Source organism: Protomyctophum bolini (assembly GCF_963924005.1).
Source record: "Protomyctophum bolini genome assembly, chromosome: 2".
NCBI classification, from domain to species: domain Eukaryota; kingdom Metazoa; phylum Chordata; class Actinopteri; order Myctophiformes; family Myctophidae; genus Protomyctophum; species Protomyctophum bolini.
Window position 1 is genome coordinate 5,892,682 of NC_137863.1, and position 22,376 is coordinate 5,915,057.

Consider the following 22,376-nt stretch of genomic DNA (forward strand, 5'->3'; position numbering starts at 1 on the left):
ACATAAAATGCTATCTAAATTACACTATAGAGTGCTATGTCTAGGCTACATAAAATAAAAGGGCTACAGCAAGTGCTACGGGCAAAGATGGAGTCTGAAGAGGTGGGTTTTTAGACTAGGGGGAAGATTAAGGGAGTGAGTCTGCACGTCGTACGTCTCTAAATGTTTTGATGAATTGAACAAGGTGGACCCTCTTGTAAACAAGTGTAATGCTTAATTGGGTCGTCCACTCACAGTTAACAGACTTTGTATTGAGTCTGTGCTTGAAATGTACTGTAATTCTGCAAACTGTTAATAAATATTTCAATCAATCAATCAAAGTTCTGATTGCAATGGGAATGTATTCAATTGATCAATTCATTAATGCATGTCATCAACCAATACAAACAACAATTATTTACAGAGGCAGTGATGACCCCATTGACCCCTCCACTTGTAGTTTTCTGATAGATGTTTAATTTTTTTTTTTTTTTAACTAAATTCAAAGATTCTTTTTCGGTAATTTCATGATGAAATAAAAGATCTACAAGCGAGCTTGTAGATCTTTTCTGGTCTGCTTTTTTTGAAAAATCGTAAAAAAAGCGGCACAAATCTTTGTAGCCTATATTATATTCTTTCAGAGCAAACGTTTTTTTTATTTTGACGTCAGACCTAAATGGGTTAAAATAACAACACAAAAGTCAACATTTTGGCCATACAATGTTTCCACCCGACAGCGCGGATATGTAAATCATGTAATGGTTGTTCAAACATGAGGTTTAGTTTAGTGCTGTGCTGCTAAAGCCGGGCGCTTTTTAACTCCTTTATGAAACAGGATCCTTCTAACGGGGGGGAATTCCTCCGCTCTGTGTGTGCCAGAGACGGTTGGATCATCCTCCTCCTCTCAAATGTTTGAGGCCAGGCCCACAACCCCCCCAAAATCATCACATTTGACCTGGGGACCCCCCACCCTGACAAGCACCTAGTATAGGAGTTGTCGAGTCAACATTTGGTTGTATTGTATTACAATTAATGTTTGCCTTCTTTCTTCAGTTTTTGGCCAATGTCTGACCGTTTTTATAGTAGTTTTCTGATTACTTTTGATGCAGTAATGGTTCTTATTATTATTTTATGGTATTATTTTGAGGTATAAAAAGGTTTAGACCTGTTTTATGTAGTCACTTTAGAATTGTGCAGAGACCCTGAATACACTTTTACTGTATGTGCTGTTGTTTACTAGACCCTACAATCATTTGAGGACCCCTCTCTGGCGTCCTGACTCACAGTTTGGGCTATACGTGCATTTTCAGTGCATGTTTAGTTTTGTTTCCGGATTGAAACTATAACATTAAGTTCCTATTTATCTGCATCACATTGAAAACTCATTTTTCAAAGTTGCTCTTATCATCGTACATCATAGACACATATGACACATATGACTTAGTAAATTTTCCATTCATTCAGTCAATGGTATTCAATGTTTGTGTACAAGAATCTACACTATAGCTGAAAATAATAATCAAACATATCAACAATTTAAATAACAATTTTCTCTCATTTCAACAATTTAAATAACAATTTAACAGAGTAGTTTGGGGTGGGATGGAGGGCACTTCAGAAACATACTCGCGGCCCACCAGTGGTCTACGCCCCACAGTTTGAGAACCACGGACGGGGACGGGGACACTTACGGTTAAACGGGTCCATCTCTTCACCGCCAAGAGTTCAAATAAGAGCAGGGATTTGACAGAGCCATCACAGACGTTCATGCATCTTCTTTAATCTTTTCCTTTCCTTTCAATCCTTTCATCGTTGAGCTCAAAACGATCTCAATTTAAATCTTTTAAATCCCATGCTCTTCAAACCTAAACCCACACTAAAAGGATCTGACATCTTAACAGACTGTCAAATCCTCACTGTTCATTTATCCGTTTTGCTAATAAGGAGAGCGTATATACAAATGCCTTTACGGATTCATTTTGTTAAATTAACATTCTAAATCTTCGCTTTTATGTCTGTTTCTTACACATCCACAGATTAACCCCCACAGTAACAAAGGTGATGAAGATGCTGAGGTCACCACTCCTGGTTCTGTTGCCCTAGACCGGCACTGCCTCTCTGTCTGCCTGCCTGCCTTATGCGCCTGCCTGCCTGTCTTATCCGCCTGCCTGCCTGCCTGCCTGCTAGAGGACGACAATACAAGTCAAGTATACGGATCATGGTTTTCAGCAGATGAAGAAGTAGCGCCACCTTGTGTCCAACTAGGGCAGCAGTAGAAGCTGTGATTGGCATGGCCAACTAACGAGTGTCCTCCTCAGAGGTTGTAGGAGGCCGGCTTAAGACGTCAGCCAATTTCCTATGATGTCAGAAGAGGTGTGACGTCACCCGCCTCCATAACTTGTGGGCATAACGACAGAGAGAGAGAGACACACGTGAGCGCACGCACACACACACACACACACACACACACACACACTCCTGGAATTCACATACAGTACAATATTGTTTTTTCATCGATAGATTTCAATCCATTCATAAGAACTATGAGCGTCACCTTTTCCCACTCGTTCGGGGAACACCAGCACCCCACGTACCTGGGCCGGGCGGGCGGCCTGGCGGGCGGCCTGGCGTACTCCTCCTGTGGTCACCTGGAGGACCACTCCCCCCACCCCCACCCCCACCCCCCACACCACCACCACCACCACCCGACGGCGTCCGACTCCCTGGCCAGCGCCGTGCCCTTCATCCTGTACCCGTCGGGCATGGACCCCTCGGCCGCCCTCAGCCTCTACGAGGGAGGCGGGGGGCCCTTCCGGGGGGCCGTGGGCGCCCCCCACCACCACCACCACCACCTCCACCACAACCACCACCACGGCCTCCTCCCCTACCTGTCGCCCTTCCACCACGCCGCCGGGCGCTTCGGCGTCTACGAGTGCCCGTTCGAGCCGGCGTTCATCCAGAAGCGCAACGAGCGCGAGCGGCAGCGCGTCAAGTGCGTGAACCAGGGCTACTCCAAGCTGCGGGAGCACCTGCCGGGCGGTGCCAGCGACAAGCGCCTCAGCAAGGTGGAGACGCTGCGCGCCGCCATACGCTACATCAACTACCTGCAGGGCCTGATCGACGCCGCGGCGGGGGGGAAGCAGGGAGCGGGGCCGAAGCAGGAGGAGGAGGCGGGACTGAGGGTGGAGACCGTGGGCCGCGACGGAGGAGGAGGAGGAGCGTCGCCGATAAGCTCCGCCCTCTACTCGTCGTTGTCGTCTTCGTCGCCGGGCGGAGAATCCCAAAGCTCTGCAAGCTAGAAGATAATATTAATATTAATAATATGCTGTTTACTCAAAAGGGACTCCCTTGTTTGCGGAGCCTGGGAGTGGATGGGCGGCGATGGGACGCTTGTTTCACACTGCTGGCTACTACTAGTAGGGCGGAGTTATGGGAGAGAACGCTCCCGCCAGAACATTATTTACTATTCTATGCCTATTCTCTGTCGCAACTCGAACTTCGGAACGTTCGACATGCACGGCAACTCGCTGGCTTTAGCTGGCTCTGTGGTGTCTCACGTGGTTCGAGTTCGCTTGAGATGGTCTACTACATAGAGTTATATATAAACGAGCGCACATCGACTCTCAGGCTCAGCAAAAAAAGGGAGTCCCGTTTACTCAAAGCTCTGGATGTTAGAAGATAATATGAATATCCTGTTTACTCGTTGTTTCTTTTTGATAGGAGGGGGGGAGGGGTACGTAGTTTTCTTTTTTGTTTGTGTAAAAAAAAGTGTAAAAAACAAACAAAACATTGAGATGTGCAATGCCACCCAATGCACCTTTGCCATATGCTATTTATTTGTCCCCAATAAAAAAGAAATAAATAATTAAAACTGCCACAATTTTAGGGGGGGTTTATTCGGGGGTCCTTGACATGAAAACCTGATTTCCTCGAAGTTCTAATAATGTGAAATGTTCTGTCATAATTTAATAATAATAATAAAACACCAGCACCTATATGTTATAATTTGGCATTATCATATAAACAATACATGTGTTGCATAAACTGTGGAAATTGGTGTTTGGACAACTAATCCCCCCCAGAATTCAGAAATCACCCGGTAAATTATTGTTGTGTGATGTCAATAATGTGGGTTCCGAGGGGGTTCCCAGATAAATGACTGGTAACTCTGAGAGTGTGAACACTGTGAGCTTGTAGATCATCTATTTAAGTAAGTAGTAAGTATCAAGTTATTTGCAATCGGCCCCGATGGAAACTTATATCCTCTTCAAGTCTTCCTCGTGACATAGCCTACTATACTGTGTTTTATGCAGAAAGATTTACATATTTATGCACTGTACTAAATAATATGACATAATGTAAGGTGCTAATAAATTGACCATGTGATTCAGGGGTGACATGGATGAAAAGGTTATTCTGATGACCTGAGCCAAGAACGTTTGAGAACCAGAACCACTGATCTATAGATCCAGCATGGCTAATAATGTGTGCCTGTATGAATTCAGGACTCTGGTATAGGAAAGGGGACTTACATTGGCGCCACCCAGTGGAACAGTCTGGACACTGCAGACAAACTGACTTGACAAACCTGTGAACTTTTAAGCAGTGAGAAGTCTGAAAAAATTATGATGGAAAAGATTACAGTTGACTTTGAGAAAGGGTTGTTTTTGTTTTCTGACATAATCTGTGATGTCTTTAGTGTTTATTTAATTAACTTAGTTACTTGTATGTGTCTGTCATGTTGATTTGAGACAGACAAGTCCTGGACTTTATTGAGTTATTTAGTATATTTCAGTTGTTTTAACTTGCACGCTTGTTGGTGTGTATGGTTAAAACTCCCCTATACTATAATGCTATCATGTATTATTTCTGAGAGTGTACAAACAGAGTTACAGAGACACACTTTTGGATTTGACTATATGCGTAAAAGTCCCTTTCCTCTCTGAAGGTAAAAACTGTCAGAGGAGCACATAATTGTTACTTTGTTAATGCAACTATAGTATAGTTGTGAATACTCTGATGTGATAATGAATTAAATTGGGATTAATTGATTAACAATTAATCAGTTAATTAAATTGTATACATTGAAGTGATATGTGAACTAATAAACTGTTCTTTTGTATGACGGATTTGTTGTTATTGTTGGTGGTATAAAATGTAGGGGATGTGTGTTTTCAATGAGTCTAACATTCATGATTAGAAGGACAATATCAGTCACCAGAAGCAGAGACATGTGTTTTCAATGAGTCTAACATTCATGATTAGAAGGACAATATCAGTCACCAGAAGCAGAGACGTGTGTTTTCAATGAGTCTAACATTCATGATTAGAAGGACAATATCAGTCACCAGAAGCAGAGACATGTGTTTTCAATGAGTCTAACATTCTTTAGAAGGACAATATCAGTCACCAGAAGCAGAGACATGTGTTTTCAATGAGTCTAACATTCTTTAGAAGGACAATATCAGTCACCAGAAGCAGAGACATGTGTTTTCAATGAGTCTAACATTCTTTAGAAGGACAATATCAGTCACCAGAAGCAGAGACATGTGTTTTCAATGAGTCTAACATTCTTTAGAAGGACAATATCAGTCACCAGAAGCAGAGACGTGTTTTCAATGAGTCTAACATTCTTTAGGAGGACAATATCAGTCACCAGAAGCAGAGACGTGTGTTTTCAATGAGTCTAACATTCTTTAGAAGGACAATATCAGTCACCAGAAGCAGAGACGTGTGTTTTCAATGAGTCTAACATTCTTTAGAAGGACAATATCAGTCACCAGAAGCAGAGACGTGTTTTCAATGAGTCTAACATTCTTTAGAAGGACAATATCAGTCACCAGAAGCAGAGACGTGTGTTTTCAATGAGTCTAACATTCTTTAGAAGGACAATATCAGTCACCAGAAGCAGAGACGTGTGTTTTCAATGAGTCTAACATTCTTTAGAAGGACAATATCAGTCACCAGAAGCAGAGACGTGTTTTCAATGAGCCTAACATTCTTTAGAAGGACAATATCAGTCACCAGAAGCAGGGACGTGTGTCTAACATGGAGTTTGACGTTTGAGGGGCAGGGGCCTGTCTGATCAAAAGATTATGAAATACATTGAATCAAGCTATTTAAACACTTGGCATGCACACAAAATGTCAGCGCAGACCAGGGGTGCTCAACGTTTTTCAGGCCAAGGACCTCTTTGCTGACAGAGAGATGAAGCAGGGACCCCCATTACATTAACCTCCACTACATACAGTATTGGATTCAAGTTAATGTGTATGTTCAGACATTTAACCACTTAAACCCTCAATACTTTTGTAAACTTGACCTTTGGCTCAAACTTTGTCTGCTCTTTTTCCCTGTACAGTGTACAACTGAAATATGCAGGTTAAAACAACTGAAATATACAACTCAATAAAGTAATTCACATTTATATACATGTACATGTTGTGACAAATAAAATGCAGGATACTTTGCAGAGAACTTTTACCTCAAAGTCAAAGTAATTTTCCAGGACCTTTTCTTTTTTTGGTTCGCCAGTCCAGATGGCCTACAGTTACACCAAAATGGGTTAACAAAATAGCAGATACAAGCGGCTGTTTTTGAAAAGATTTGAAAAAACATATTGGCTATAGACTAAACATGGTCCATAAAATTAAATACGGAGAGGTCCCAGAAGTTTTAAGAACATGTTTCAGCCAGGTAAACGAGGTACACAACCATTTCACCAGAGCCAGTATTGCAGATGTGGTGCTCCCTGCATGCTTTTAAAAGTACAGTGGGCAAAGGCTCATTCATTTATATAGGAGCCACACAGTGGAATAGCCTGGAATCCAGTGTTAAACTGACCTCCAATTTGAGGACATTTAAACAGACTAAAAAATGGCTACTGGAAAAGGTTCCCCTATAAAGGGTCATCTTAGAGGGATGGATAGGGATGTACTTGTTGTGTTGTGTATGTAATGTCTATGTACTGTTATGTATTTGTGATGTATTTTAACGTATTGTTCCGTTCAGTGTGAGAGGACCCCAGTGGAAATAAGTTTTTGGACTTTACTGTGTAATCCTTGAATCGCTGATTATAATGTTGTATTATGATTGCTTTTCTAAATAAATCAAATCAAATCAAATCAAATATTGAAAATGTTTGGAACATTTTGAATCAGTTTGAATTTGGTTTCACATCAATCTACTCTTCCTGGGGGTCCCTGCCAAAATAGTTCCAGACGGCCATGTTGGGGGTCCTTGACATGACAATGTTGAATAACTACTGAATTAACTTGAAGATATACGACGATGAGGTGAAGTGGTCTTTATTCTTTGGCTATGCTTTGACCCTCGCATCATTCAAACATTCAACCAATTAAAACGGGCTCTAACATGGAATAGTAGTCTACTCTACCTCCTCTGTATGTGGATGGATACAATACAAAGACTGTTAACTGTGAGTGGACGACCCAATAAAGCATTACACTTGTTTACAAGAGGGTCCACCTTGTTCAATTCATCATAAATTCAGATAATATATGCAGTAATTCCAAACTTTTAGGTCTACTTCAGTGGTTTTCAACCAGTGGTCCCGATCGAGGGGGTTCCTGGTGGTCCCCAGCTAAATTGAGAGTTGGTAACCAAATGGACCCTTATATATATATCTCCATTTTACGCTCTTAAGAGTTACATTATTGTTAAACATCGGCATTACTTAATAATTTACAAGAAGTCTACACAATTAAATTAGAGAATGTAAAAGAACAGAACAGGAATTCATCATAAAGGAGGGAAAAGGGGAAAAGAAACACATAGGCCTACAGTGATCGTAATCATAAACACAAATTGAACAAACTTAACACCAGGAGCCAATATGTGTTGCATTTCATTTCAAACAGTTTGTGTTCGCTGTCCCGCTGGAGATAGCCATCAATTTAACGACCACCAACTGTGATTTTTTGATGAATTGAACAATTGGTGGACCCTCTTGTAAACAAGTGTAATGCTCAATTGGGTCGTCCACTCACAGTTAACGGTCTTTGTATTGAGTTGTGCTTGAAATGTACTGCAATTCTGCAAAATGTTGTGTTGATACATATTTCAATCAAAAACCAACGTGTTCAGAAACGTCAGAGTTTACCCGTCTGTGTGTCTGTTCTGTTGCGCCTTGCTCGATCCATTGCTCTGTGGTCGACATGGTTCCCCTCCGGTCTGGTCTAGACTCTAGACCAGGGGTGGGCAACTTTGTATATGGTGAGAGCCACTAAATTTCCACACTCAATCTGGGGGGCCGCATTGTTTATCGGCAGTCCCGCCAGTAGTACCCCATCACTCAAATAGCCCATAATAGTCACAGATGTGATAAATAAGGCATATAAACAATTATAATTCGTTGTAACTTTGTTTTTATTCCATTTCAAATGCATTTTGTAATGCTTAATTTCAACTTTATGAATTTGAAAGTATTGTTGTGTAACCCAAATATACAAAAATTATAATTAAGGCTTCTATTAAAATAAATGTATGAACTTAAAGCCCACTACTCAACAAAGAACAACCACAAAGCAGCATTCCTGCTGCATTTCACTACAACAGTAAATCAAGTGCAATAATAAATGCTTTTGTTAAATGTATAAACTTTTATCTTGCTACTAAACAAAACATTCCTGAGTGCTTCATATCCATAACATGCATTTCAGTGTTATTAGTGTTATCTGAACACTACAAAAGTAAACGAAGTCAAGTGCAATACTCATCAGAATAATTTTAGTGCAATTCTACATGCCTCCCATTGACCCTTTATCAAACTGGCATGACATTCACCCTCCCCCCACAGTGGGTCAATAATGGCTCTGTCTTTAATGAGACACTTGTGGTCTCTCCTGTTGGCGAACAATAGAAGGAATGTCAACTTCAATGTTTGTGCATGCGATCTGCATCAGATGAAATAACGTTTCATCTGACAGCCTATTTCTCTCCTTTGACTTAATGTGCTTCATGTTTGAGAAATTGCTCTCACAGATGTATGTGCTCCCAAACATACTGGCCATAGAGAGGGCAAAGTCCCTGAGGAGTGGGAAGCGGGGCTCAGGTAGCAGTTTCCAAAAAGAAATTCCCCTCTCGTTTCTCTTTGCTTGAAAAAAAGGATCTGATTGTAGCTCGCACAGTTCAAGCTGCAACGGTGGGGGCTGCTCTGACACCGTAGCGGTGAGGGGGGCGGCAAACAGCGCTATCCGTGACTGCATGCCGTTGAAATCTACAAACCGATCATTGAATTGCGTTTGCAGTGTTTCAATGTCGCTCTTGTATTTTCCGAATGTGTCCTTATATTTTGGGTCAGCTTCGCGCATCTCTGTGCGCATTTCTTCACATGCAGAAAAGTGTGTCGACAAGTCTGGGTGGTCAGATGCAAGGCAATGTTTGAAAAGGGCAAGTTTCATCTTAAATGCGTTCATGTGTGCATAGAGATCCGATACCGTTTGATTTCTTCCCTGCAACTGCAAATTGAGGCGATTAAGGTGCGAAGTGATATCCGTGAGGAAGGCCATGTCACAGAGAAACGCTGCATCTCTGAGTTTAGTGCAGTATGCGCTTGTGTCAGTGTTCAGTTGCTCCTCCAAGAATGTGGGGATTTCTTTACGCAGCGCAAAAAATCTCTCCAAGCACTTCCCACGGCTCAGCCATCGGATTTCTGTGTGTAGCTGCAAGTCGCCATAATCAGTGTCCATCTCTTCCAAAAAGGAGACAAACTTTCTATGGTTTAGTGACCTGTTGCCTCCACGAATTAGATTGGTAACCTTGGTAACTAAATCCATAACATGGCTGAAGTCAAGCTTCTTGGCACAGAGAGCCTCCTATATCAGATAAAAAAAATAAAAATAAAAACTATTATGAATAACGACTCTCGCATATAATTTGACTACACTCGACTTGCATTGGTCATTATTAGTGACCCACAATAGATGACAATTATGTTAGCGAACTTACCTGATGTATAATACAGTGCAGGATTGGACACTCAACGCCACTCTGTCTTAGAAGCCCGGCGAATCCTGTGTGTTTTCCTTTCATTGCGGGTGCTCCATCGGTAACGACAGCAGACATTTTATCAAACCCCCCATATTGCTGCACGGCACTTTCAACAGCGTTGAATATGTCCACACCCTTGGTAGTGTCATGCAAAGAGGCCAGTTTCAACAGCTCCTCGTGTACCTCAAATGAGCTATTAATGGCTCTCGCGTATATAAGAAGTTGACTGACATCTGTCACATCTGTACTTTCATCCAACGCCAATGAGAAGTACTTGCAGTCATGCATGACTTGTTTTAGCTTTCCCTCGACGTGATTCTGAATGTCAAATATTCTACGCGTCACTGTACGACGCGAGAGAGACACGGTTTCAAAGTTCTTAACCATGTTGTCATTGCCAAAAGATTTTGCCATAAGTATTGCGCATTGCTTCGCCGTTTCACCGTCTGACAATGGCTTCTTTTTTTTGGCAAGCTCAAGTGAAACGGCATAAGATGCCTTGAGGCTGGACTCCTGTATAGTTGTGGCTTTGGTAAACAAGCTCTGTTGGCTTTTTATTTTTGTTTTCAGGTCAGCGACAATAGCAGCTCTGGCAGCTCCAGTGTACTTCTCATATTTGTCTTTATGACCGGTGACGGACATATAATGGCGACTTAAATTAAAATCTTTCATGGACGATTGTGTCTGTAGGCACACTAAACACATTGGCTTGCCTTTGAAGTCTGTGAAAAGATAGTCCATTTCCCATCTTTGCTGAAATGTACGATTTTCTTGGTCAATCTTTCTTTTCGCGCACATGATTTTTGTTTTCCGCTCCTCCTCATTGACTTTTCCTTCCTAGTTCCTTCCCTGTTCCCTCCACCGTGACGTCATGTGGCCTAAAGGAGCTCTTGCCAGTGTCGAGAGCGCGCTCTACTGGTGGACGGTTGTAATTGAAATGGATCATGGAAAGTTGCGTGTGTTTAACGGCTGAAAATAATAATAATTTATCAATATTCGGATATTGGCCTGGGGCCGCATGGAACGTCGGTGGGGGCCGCATGCGGCCCGCGGGCCGCCAGTTGCCCCTCCCTGCTCTAGACCCTAGCAGTAGCAGGTCAACACAGAGCAACAGATTTCACATCATGCTACACTGGACATCCGACATACGGTCGTGACTCGTGAAACAGCAGAACAAAAAGGGGTAAATGTTTTTTTCCTTGCTGCCACTGTGCAAATGCAAAGAGCAATGAGCATGACTTCACTTGTAAAGTACTAGACTGTAGTTTGTCCTTGTGTGTGCTTGTAGTCTGTAGTGTGTGCGGCGCTGCGGTGCTATACGTGCTAACATAGTTAGACCATTGTAAACATATCCGAATTCTCTCCCCACGTTAGCCCTCCTTGCTATTATGAATACGTGTGTGTGTGTGTGTGTGTGTGTGTGTGTGAGAGACTGTGAGAGAGAGAGAGAGAGAGAGAGAGAGAGAGAGTTGGTTGGACAAACGTTCTATTTCATCCTTACTAGTGCTTAACACTGGATGATATCCGTCTCACGTACGTGCAGGTCGAGTAAATAATAACAACAAAGTCACGAATGTGACATGATGACGGTGGGCGTGGAGCGCAGTAGTCAGCGTACATAAGCCACACCCGTCAAACATGACTTCCCTTTTGATCTTCTCGCAGGCGCGTAGCAGGTTTGAGGTTTGAGGTTATACCTTTAATTATTGAGAGATACTCATATAATTAAACTACCGTCTTTTCGCCGGGAGCCCTGCAACCTTAAGGTAAGGTTGGAGCATCGCGTTGCGTCCTCCAAGGGCTGCGATAAAGACGCACTTTTGTACTCCCAGCAATTAAGCCTGTGTTTGCACTAGGCATGCTGCTGGAGACGCTATAAGTTTATATAAACGAAGAGTCTGATTTCGGTCTCTTTTCCTTGTTTAAGTTGTTAAACGTTATTCATTTTCTGTTTACATTATCTGGCGAGTGCTTACTCGTTCCAGTATAAACAAACAATTTAACTGGTTGCTTGTTGAGCGTTTGCGCTCATTACAGAGCTAATTCATAAAACTTGTATATATTGCATGATGTTTTGCTTGTTTTCAGTAAACAGTTAAGTTTATCTTTTCCCTGTTGAGCGTCTGCGCTCATTACAGTGCTTATTTATAACTATATCTATATAGTAGATTAGTTTGAATTGTCTGGCGGGTGTTTTGCTCGTTCAGTAAAAAACCTAAGTTTATTTTTAGCCTGTTGAGCGTTTGCGCTCGTTACAGAGCTTGTTTATAATTTCATATTTATTGTTACATTCCCAAAAGAGTGGTTCCGCTTGTGGGTATTTCTTGTGTCTTGGAGTGTATTCGCTCCATAGCCACCATAGTAGCGCTTCACAGTACAAGTGCCTTCGCTCTATACCTGTCCAGCCATGGCACACCCTTGCGCTGTTTGCACGGCTCCACTGGGGGACGATGATGGCCATGATGAATGCCCCAAATGCCTGGGTATAGCACACCTGAGGCAGGGGCTAACTGAGAGCCAATGCATGAACTGCAGCTACATGCCTCGGGACCTGAAGCTGGCCAGGCTTGCTGAGGTGCAGGCCCAGCAGCCAGAGAGCCAGGTGATTCCCCCACCTGGTGCCCCCGCAGAAAAGCGGCAGAGGACCTCTACAGCTCGGAAGACCCCGCATAAGAGGGCCAGAAAAGATGCCTCCTCAGCTAAGGCGGACCCGCTGGCTGCTAAGGTAGACACGTTGGCATCCCAGTTTGCTGAGATGAAGAAACTGATCCTGAACCTTCAGCCAGGTGGGCCTGTTCCCCAGGCCGGGGACCTACAGGCCGGCACTCCACGATCTGCCGCCTCTTCCCGAACATGGGATGAGGACTCTCTATCCACAAGGGCTTCCTGCACTGATTTCGGTGATGAACCCGCACAAGAGGAGGCAGAGACGGCCACCAGGACTTTATACACCCGCTCGTCACGGTCGAGCAGTGAAGTCAGAGGGGATTCCGGCTCTAACCCGACCTCTATTAAGCCCGTGATCCGCATGGCGCTGGCGCGCCTGGGCCTGGATGAGGCTGCTGCTACAGCAGTAACTAAAAGTGAATTCTTCAGGCGGTCTAAGCCTCAGGCTGCTTTCAGTGTCCCCGTCTCCGAGGGATACATCAAAGAGCTCCACAAATGCTGGTCAGACCCCAACACCAAGACCCACCATGTTTCTGATGATAGGGCCTTGGCCTCTATGCAAGACGCCGCCAAGTATGGGCTTGATAAAGCGCCATCCGTGGAGCCATCAATTGCCTCCCTAGTTTGTTCACCTGATGAGGCCCTGCGACCGGTGTCCCGCTGTCCCAGGCCCCAGTGCCGCACTACAGACGACCTACTGGTCAAGAGCTATAACATCGCGGCACGGATAGGCCGCATTGGAAATTCAATGTCCCACATTATGCTGGCTCTGTCCCACTCTCTACAATCCTTGGGCACGGATGCCCCCTCAGGTGTAGAGGCTTCGTCAGGCACGGATGTCAATCCAGGTGTGGATGCTTCCATCCAGAACCTGAGTGACGCTTCTCTGGAGTCATTGGCGTACATGACAACAGAGCTTGGCAGACTATTGTCAACATTAACTGTAGCTCGCAGACAGGTGTGGTTGGCCCAATCCCCACTACCTGAGCAATGCCGGACAGTCCTCCGTAAACTCCCTGTAATCCCGGGGGAGGTGTTTGGCGCTGCGGCACAGCAAGCCTTGGAGCGTAGCGTCCAGGCTAACGACAGAAGGAAGCAGTTTGCCAGTATCAAGGGGCCTCCCCCGGTAACGAGGCAACGGTCTGCACCAGGTTATGGAACCGGCCACTCTCGGCCACCATTGCAGCAGGACGGCTACCCAAGGGCCTCGAACTACGGACAGACCGACCAACGTCGCCGTGGGCCTTCTCGCACGGCACCTCAGAGGACTCGGGGGTCTGGGTTTCGCCCCCCCAGAGACCAGAGGGGCCAGAGGGGTAGGCCATGAATGCCCGGGGCCGGCGGTGGGGCGCTTCTCCCAGCAGCATCTCAGCTACTGGGAAAGCTCCGCTTCAGACCCTTGGGTGGTGGCCACGCTCTCCCAAGGGTACAACATCCAGTTCCGCCGCCGGCCCCCCGTTCACAGTGGGATCAAGATGACCATCATGAAGGATCCCACAAAATCCCAGGCACTCAGGCAGGAGGTGGCCACCCTCCTGGAGAAGAATGCCATCGAAGAACTCGATCTACAGACACAGCAAGGTGGGTTTTACTCCATGTATTTTTTGGTCACAAAAAAAGATGGAGGTTTTCGTCCTATACTGGACTTGCGCAGGCTCAACACCTATCTGAAGGTGTTACCCTTCCATATGTTGAGGACAGCGGATGTGCTCCAGGCGGTCACAACACGCACCTGGTTCACATCGATCGATTTAAAGGACGCATACTTCCACGTCCCTATAGCCCTACACCACAGGCAGTATCTGCGCTTTGCATTCGAAGGCAGAGCCTACCAGTTCAGGGTGCTCCCGTTTGGGATTTCCCTGGCCCCTCGGATATTCACGAGGTGCATGCGGGCAGCACTGGCCCCGCTGCAGGCCCGTGGCATGCAAATCCTCCCGTACTTGGACGACTGGCTGATTTGCGCTCCAACCAGAGAACAGGTGGAGCAGGATACAGCAGCCCTTATATGCCATGTGACACGGCTAGGCCTCACTGTCAACCACAAGAAGAGCTGTCTCACTCCCAGCCAGACAGTTGTGTTCATCGGCCTGGTCCTAGACTCCCGCCGAATGCTGACCTTTCCCACTCCTCAACGAGGGGAAGCCATTTCTCAACTTCTTCTCCGCTTTCGGAGGAACAGGAAGCTGAGGTTCAGCCTGTTTCTCAGGTTGTTGGGAATGCTGACATCAGTGACAGCAGTAGTGCCTCTGGGCCTCCTGCGGCTGCGGCCATTCCAGATCTGGGTCAATGGTCTACATCTAGACCCCAAATACCACATGTCCAGGAGAGTCAGGGTGTCCAGCAGCTGCCTTCTCACACTGCAGCCCTGGAGGGACAGGACGTTTCTGTCCAGAGGGGTCTCCCTCGGTTCCACCCCCTCGCGTCGCGAAGTGGTGGTGACGGATGCCTCGTCCACCGGATGGGGTGCTGTATGGCAACACAGAGCTGTGAGGGGACTCTGGACCGGACAAGACTTGACACAGCACATAAATGTGCTCGAGCTTCGTGCTATATTCCTAGCACTTCAACACTTTGCTCTGCAGCTGAAGGGCAGGCATGTGCTCGTGCGGTCCGACAACAAGTCAGCTGTCTACCACATAAACCGCCAGGGGGGCACGAGATCGACCCTATCACTACGGGTGGCACGGCAACTCCTCGTGTGGGCTTTCCCTCGCTTTTTAAGCCTGAGGGCTATGTTTCTGCCAGGGCCACAGAATGTGGTGGCAGATTTTCTGTCCCGTCAGAAGCCTCCCTCGGGGGAGTGGAGACTCCACCCAGAGGTAGTAGAGGAGATCTGGCGCAGATACGGCACAGCGGAAGTGGACCTGTTTGCCTCGGAGTCCACAACACATTGCCCTCTTTGGTTCTCCCTGATGGAGACATCGAGCCCGTTAGGACAGGATGCTCTGGCACACCCGTGGCCAGATGTCCTCCTCTACGCATTCCCACCTTTCCCACTGATAGCGTTAACGCTACACAGACTTCGGCAAGGCAACCACAGACTTCTGCTGGTTGCCCCGAAATGGCCAGGGAGGACGTGGTTCTCAATGCTGCACAGTCTCTGCTGCAGCTCTCCATGGAACCTCCCCGACAGGAAGGATCTCCTGTCTCAGTTGGACGGCCGCATTTGGCATCCGGGCCCGGAACGCCTGCAGCTGTGTGTATGGCCCCTGAGGGGCCGGAACCGCTCCTGAGTCAGTGTGACCAGGCTGTGATCCAGACTCTCCTGGATGCAAGAGCACCTTCCACCAGGGCACTCTATGCTAACAGGTGGAAAATATTCTCGCAATGGTGCGAGGCTAACCGAGAGGTCCCTGAGCGCTGCTCTGTGCCAATAGTACTGCGTTTCTTGCAATCGCTACTGGAGAAGAAGCTGGCTGCTTCAACACTCAGGGTCTATGTGGCTGCAATCTCAACCAGGCATAGCATGGTGGATAACAGGACTGTCGGGTCTCACACTCTGGTGACCCGGTTTCTGAGGGGAGCCCGGCGGCAGAACCCCCCACGGGCTGTGAAACATCCCTCATGGGACTTAACTCTGGTCCTGGAAGCTCTCCGGCTAAACCCATTCGAGCCCCTAGAGCAATCGGGGCTGAAGTGGGCTTCAGTCAAGCTGGCCTTCCTTCTGGCAATGGCATCAGCGAAGCGTGTGAGCGAGCTTCACGCCTTATCGGTGAGTGATGCGTGTATACGCTGGAACTCAGACGGCACAGGGGTGGCACTTTGGCCTAACCCCTCATTCTTGCCAAAGAGATTGGCTTCAGACCACGCCAACCAGGTCATTAGACTGGCAGCTTATGACCCCTCACAGCTGCAGGGTGATGCTGCGTCAGCACTGCTGCTCTGCCCAGTAAGGGCTTTGAGATACTATATACAGGCGACTGCTGGGTTCCGTCGCTCTGATAGCCTGTTCGTCTGCTATGGCGGGCACAGGAAGGGACAGACCCTGTCCAAGCAGAGGCTGTCAAAATGGGTTGTCATGGTGATTGAGGAGGCATACAGGTCAAGAGGCCTGCCACTGCCTCACAATGTCAGAGGCCACTCCACCAGAAGTGTTTCCACCTCCTGGGCAGCACTACGAGGGGTTCCTCTGAGTGAGATTTGTGCTGCGGCCACATGGGCCGCACCGTGTACTTTTGCCCGGTTCTATAGGGTTAATGTAGCCGCAACTAACGCAGTTGCGACTGCTGTTTTGGGGGTCCCTTAAGCCGTTCCCGGCAAGGTAAGGATTCCTCGTGACTTTGTTGGTACTAGTCATCCAGTGTTAAGCACTGCCTCTGGCAGTCAGTAAGGATGAAATAGAACGCAAGTTACGTATGTAACTATGGTTCTATGAATCCTGGATGACTGCCAGAGTTCTCTGTCACTCGGAATCTCGCGAGAAGATTCCGCAGGGAAGTCATGTTTGACGGGTGTGGCTTATGTACGCTGACTACTGCGCTCCACGCCCACCGTCATCATGTCACATTCGTGACTTTGTTGTTATTATTTACTCGACCTGCACGTACGTGAGACGGATATCATCCAGTGTTAAGCAGTCATCCAGGATTCATAGAACCATAGTTACATACGTAACTTGCGATTCATCTCATTAGTTGTCTTTAGTAAGGCATTCAGAGTTCAGACTCGACATCAAATGGTTGGTTTTTGTTTTTATTATCTACCTCTTTTCCTCAGATGGTCTGAGGTTAGGTTTAGGAATAGTTCTACATTTAGATACATCAACATCAATGACCATGCAGTGTTGACATTCACCCAATGCTTTCACCTCAATAGCATTCTTCTTATAATTATGTAAATGAAGTGTCTTAATCCTGTGTGTGTGTGTGTGTGTGTGTGTGTGTGTGTGTGTGTGTGTGTGTGTGTGTGTGTGTGTGTGTGTGTGTGTGTGTGTGTGTGTGTGTGTGTGTGTGTGTGTGTGTGTGTGTGTGTGTGTGTGTGTGTGTGTGTGTGTGTGTGTGTGTGTGTGTGTGTGCATTTTGCAACAGGTCTTCTGTGGTGGCGTGTCAAAGCTCCTCCCCCGGCCAGACTCATCTGAGACGATAAGAATTGACCAAAGACAAAGCTTAATCAAACAACACAACTTCAGGGAACATTCTAATCTAGAGGAAGAAGTATTATACCGTCCACCACTTGTAGTTTCACTCAGAGACACCACTGACATTGTAGTTTCACTCAGAGACACCACTGACATTGTAGTTTCACTCAGAGACACCACTGACATTGTAGTTTCACTCAGAGACACCACTGACATTGTAGTTTCACTCAGAGACACCACTGACATTGTAGTTTCACTCAGAGACACCACTGACATTGTAGTTTCACTCAGAGACACCACTGACATTGTAGTTTCACTCAGAGACACCACTGACATTGTAGTTTCACTCAGAGACACCACTGACATTGTAGTTTCATTCAAGAGACAAAAATGGCTTCCGTGTCGTCTCTTCCAGAAAATGACTTTTCCTGTCCTGTGTGTCATGGCATCTTTAAAGATCCCGTGCTACTGTCCTGTAGCCACAGCTTCTGTACAGCTTGTTTGCAGCAATGGTGGAGACAGAAGCGTATAAAGGAATGTCCAGTTTGTAAGGACATACATTTGGCGGAACATCTACCCCGTAACCTGGCTCTGAAGAACCTGTGTGAGGCCTTCGTACAGGAGAGACATCAGAGAGCTTCAAAACGACCGAGATCTTCGTCGCCGGGGTCCGAGGATCTCTGCAGTCTGCACGCCGAGAGACTCAAACTGTTCTGTCTGGGGTGTCGACAGCCGGTGTGTGTCGTGTGTCTGCATTCAGAAAAACACGCCAAGCACAGTTTCAAACCCATCGATGAAGCCGCTCTGGATCACAAGGACGAAGTCCGGAGATCACTGAAGCCTTTAGTGGAGAAACTGGAGGTCTTTAGTGAAGTAAAAAGGAAAAGTAAACGAACAGCAGCACACGTTGAGCGCCAGGCCTGGCGCACAGAGACGCACATTAAGAAAGGGTTCAAGAAGCTTCATCGGTTTCTAGATGATGAAGAGGAGGCCAGGATCACTGAACTGAGGGAGGAAGAGCAGCAGAAGATTCAGGTGATTAAGGAGAAGATTGAGGGTCTGAACAGAGACATACTAGACCTTTCAAGCAACATCAGATCCATAGAGGAGGAGCTTAGAGCCGAGCCCGTCTCATTCCTGCAGAACTACAAGACCACGATGGAAAGAGTCCTGCGGTTCACACCGCAGCAGGACCCACAGCCGGCGGTGGTCTCCGGACCGCTGATAGACGTGGCCAAACACATGGGCAACCTGGCCTTCAGAGTCTGGGACAAGATGAAGGACATCGTCTCCTACTTTCCTGTCATTCTGGACCCCAACACTGCCTATCCAGGATACACCCTGTCTGGAGATCTGTGCAGGCAACGATACTTGGCCCCGATACTAGACCTTCCCGACAACATGGAGAGGTTTGACCATCAGCCCATCATCCTGGGTTCCGAGGGCTTTGACTCTGGCACTCACAGCTGGGACGTGGACGTTGTGGACCGCACGGACTGGGAAGTGGGTCTGTTAGCCGAGTCCTACCGGAGGAAGGGAGACCGAAAGGGTAATCATTGGAGAATAAGGCTGAGGGACGGGATCTACACGGCCCAGTCCGTAGTACCAGGGTCACTCACCGGCATAATACAGGTCCTCCCATTGGAGACGGAACCTCAGAGGATCAGAGTCCAGCTGGACTGTGATGGAGGAAGGCTGTCCTTCTCTGACCCCGATGCTGCCGACGCACACATACACACCTTCACGCACACCTTCACCGAGACGCTATTTCCGTACATTTTGCATATTGGTGATGGTAGTGACACTGTGAGGATGTTACCGGGTAAGATTAGTGTAACTGTGGAACAATGCAGTTAGACCGTACTGTCTCCGTTTGCTTTGAGACATTCAGGGTCATTACTTAGTCTCGTATGTTTGAGAGTCATTTATTGTGTTTTCAAAATGAATATCAAGAATTGTATAAGCAGATTTTCTTTTTTTTGTAATTCACATTTATATACATGTACATGTTGTGACAAATAAAATACAGGATATTTTGCAGAGAACTTTTAACTCAAAGTCCACAAGGGCATAATTGTCTATTGAAAAAATGCATGGAAAAAGCAATGCAAATTGTTTATTCTGTGAATTTAGTTAATCAATATTACGTCAGTCTGTTATATCGTTGGTGAGCAGGATTTGTGAGTTCAATATGAATGTGACCGCATAGAGTTCAGTGAGTCAAATCATAATAAAGACAAATACCGGCACACTTCAAAGTTTTATCATAGTTTGTCATTTACTGTCCAGGTCAGCAGACCTGTGTGTGTGAAGGGGCCCCCAATCTATCCATTATATATAATGTTGGCTATTAAATTGACCTGAGATTAGATTCTAAAAATGTCTTCTACATCCTGATAGTTTTCTGAAAAAGCTATGTTTCTATGTCAATGGTTCTTTGATTTTTCAAAAATATCAGACCTACAAGCTTGCACGCTATGAGCTTGTAGATCTGCTATTTTTCAATAGCTAAAGCATAACATAATGATAACACCAAAAGGGGTTCCCACTTCCCGCCCAAAATGGGTTTTTACAAGCAGATACAAGCTGCTGTTTTTGAAAAGATTTGAAAAAACATATTGAAAATGTTTGGAACATTTTGAATTGGTTTGAATTTGGTTTCACATCCATCTACTCTTCTGGGGGTCCCTGCCAAAATAGTTCCAGGCGGCCATTTTTGGGGTCCTTGACATGACAATGTTGAATAACTACTGAATTAACGTATTCTTTGGCTATGTTTTGACCCTCGCATCATTCAAACATTCAACAAATTAAAACGGGCTCTAACATGGAATAGTAGTCTACTCTACATCCTCTGTACTGTACTGTATGCATCCACTCCAGTGGTGAAAGTAAATGCACTCAAGTACTCTATACTTAAGTCTAATTTTGAGGTATTTTTACTTTCCAATTTTCAGTACTTTTACTTCTACTGCACTACATCTCAGAGGAAAAGTATTGTAGGCTACTTGCCTACTTTTATTCCAATTATTTGAAAACGTTAGTTAGCCTACATTATTATTACAAAACTCAAAGTGGCGTCTGGGGACCCCTAGGGGTCCTTTAGAGAGTTCCAGGGGGTCCCCAGTTAAATTTATGATAATTAGGAACCAAATGGACCCTTTTATAGGTCTGTACACTCTCAGAGTTAAAATAACTTGATGATTTTTACAATAGGTATAATTGGGGTCCCAGAGATAGAAATGACCGTAGCCTAATTCAGGTCAAACCTGGGGTCCTTGAAATGAAACTGGTTGTTGTATTTGTTTTCTAATAGGGGGGTCCGCAAGCTAATGACTGTCAATGTGGGGGTCCTTGATATGAAAACGTTTGAGAACCATGCAGTGCGCCACCACTGCATTAATCCACTAGATGGGGCTCTACCGTTAAAAAGGCATTTTATTTGGGTTTAGTAGCCCCTCTCTCTCGTTGGCGGTTGCTTAGTGACGGAAAGCTGTGTGTGTAGCTATACTGATATGATTTCCTGTGTTTTGAAAGTCGTCTTGTCTTGTTGGCACTTGTCTTGTTGGCACAGTCCACACACTGGATTCAGATTGACAAGTTCACCTTGTATCTGCAAGATGAGAATAGATCATTGCTATCGTTTGTGCTGCCTCTTGTAATAAACTAGTTACAAGAAAAACACAAAATAGGTCAAAATGGGCTGATTTGTTACAGCCCAAAAGGCTTCCATTGGCTTTCATTGCGTTGAATGATTGACAGCTGCCAAGACACACCTGCTTGGTTTACTTGCCCTAAGGCCCGCCTCAGACCGTGAGGTCATTGGCTATTGACCAATCACAGCACCTGCTCGTTTGTGGTTGTTTATGACGTGAAACAATGGCGGTGGAAGTATTTTAAATGAAATAAGTTTATTATTTACTTTATAATCCGTTTTGTCCCGTGTCCGTGGAGGGGAAAATGAAGTTAAGAGACTGGGAGCATATAGTAGTCCATTTAGGATAACAAAAGGAAAGGAGACAAAATACGTTTTGTGAGTTTGAAATTCTTCCTTGGGGCAGACAGCTGACCGCACACCTGACCCACAGAAAGGTATTGTGGTCTGCTTAATCTTTTATCTCGTTTAATCACATTGAAAGTGTCTCGAGCTCTCATTGCGTTGGGAAGAGAGAGAGAGGCTGTGTTTGTATGCGTGTGTTAGTGTTGTTTCGGTGCCGTGTGCGTGCATGCGCACGTGCGTGCATGTATGTGTGTGTGTGCACATGCAAGTTAGCCTGACAGTCTCAGGCTGAATTTTCATTTCGTTTCACTCCATTATGAACATACATTTTTAATGTGGCTAGCGATTCAGGGGCTGGAGCCAGGCTACATGCAAGTTGCTTGCATCTTTATTCCATTTTGGTCGGTGCCGTTTGCGCCAGTTGCGCGCGCGTGCGTGTGTGTGTGTGTTTGATTCGTCTCGGCGCTTGTGTGTGTGTGTGTGTGTGTGTGTGTGTGTGTGTGTGTGTGTGTGCATGCGTACTGTCATTATTAATGACAGTATAAGAGCAGCTATCTGTACAAATACAAACAATGTTCAGTGGAGTGTTTGTAGTGAGCATGCACTTCTGTTGTTGTGGAACACTTGCTTTAACAAAGT

The 22,376-nt window shown here is 45.7% G+C and overlaps 2 protein-coding genes across 2 annotated transcripts; both read left to right on the plus strand.

The window, feature by feature from the left end:
* Positions 1-2,522: 2,522 nt before the first annotated feature.
* LOC308326492 (uncharacterized protein) lies at positions 2,523-3,278 on the plus strand (the record flags this gene model as incomplete). The annotated part of the gene is made up of 1 exon (XM_080779391.1): positions 2,523-3,278. One exon carries the CDS (start codon positions 2,523-2,525, stop codon positions 3,276-3,278), a length of 756 nt encoding a protein of 251 aa, XP_080635517.1.
* Positions 3,279-11,130: 7,852 nt separating this feature from the next.
* Positions 11,131-19,635, plus strand: LOC308330165 (E3 ubiquitin-protein ligase TRIM39-like). Its single transcript, XM_080784897.1, has 2 exons — positions 11,131-11,173; positions 17,688-19,635. The coding sequence occupies exon 2, from the start codon at positions 18,128-18,130 to the stop codon at positions 19,592-19,594; it is 1,467 nt and encodes a 488-aa protein (XP_080641023.1). The 5' UTR covers positions 11,131-11,173; positions 17,688-18,127; the 3' UTR covers positions 19,595-19,635.
* The last annotated feature ends 2,741 nt before the right edge of the window (positions 19,636-22,376 follow it).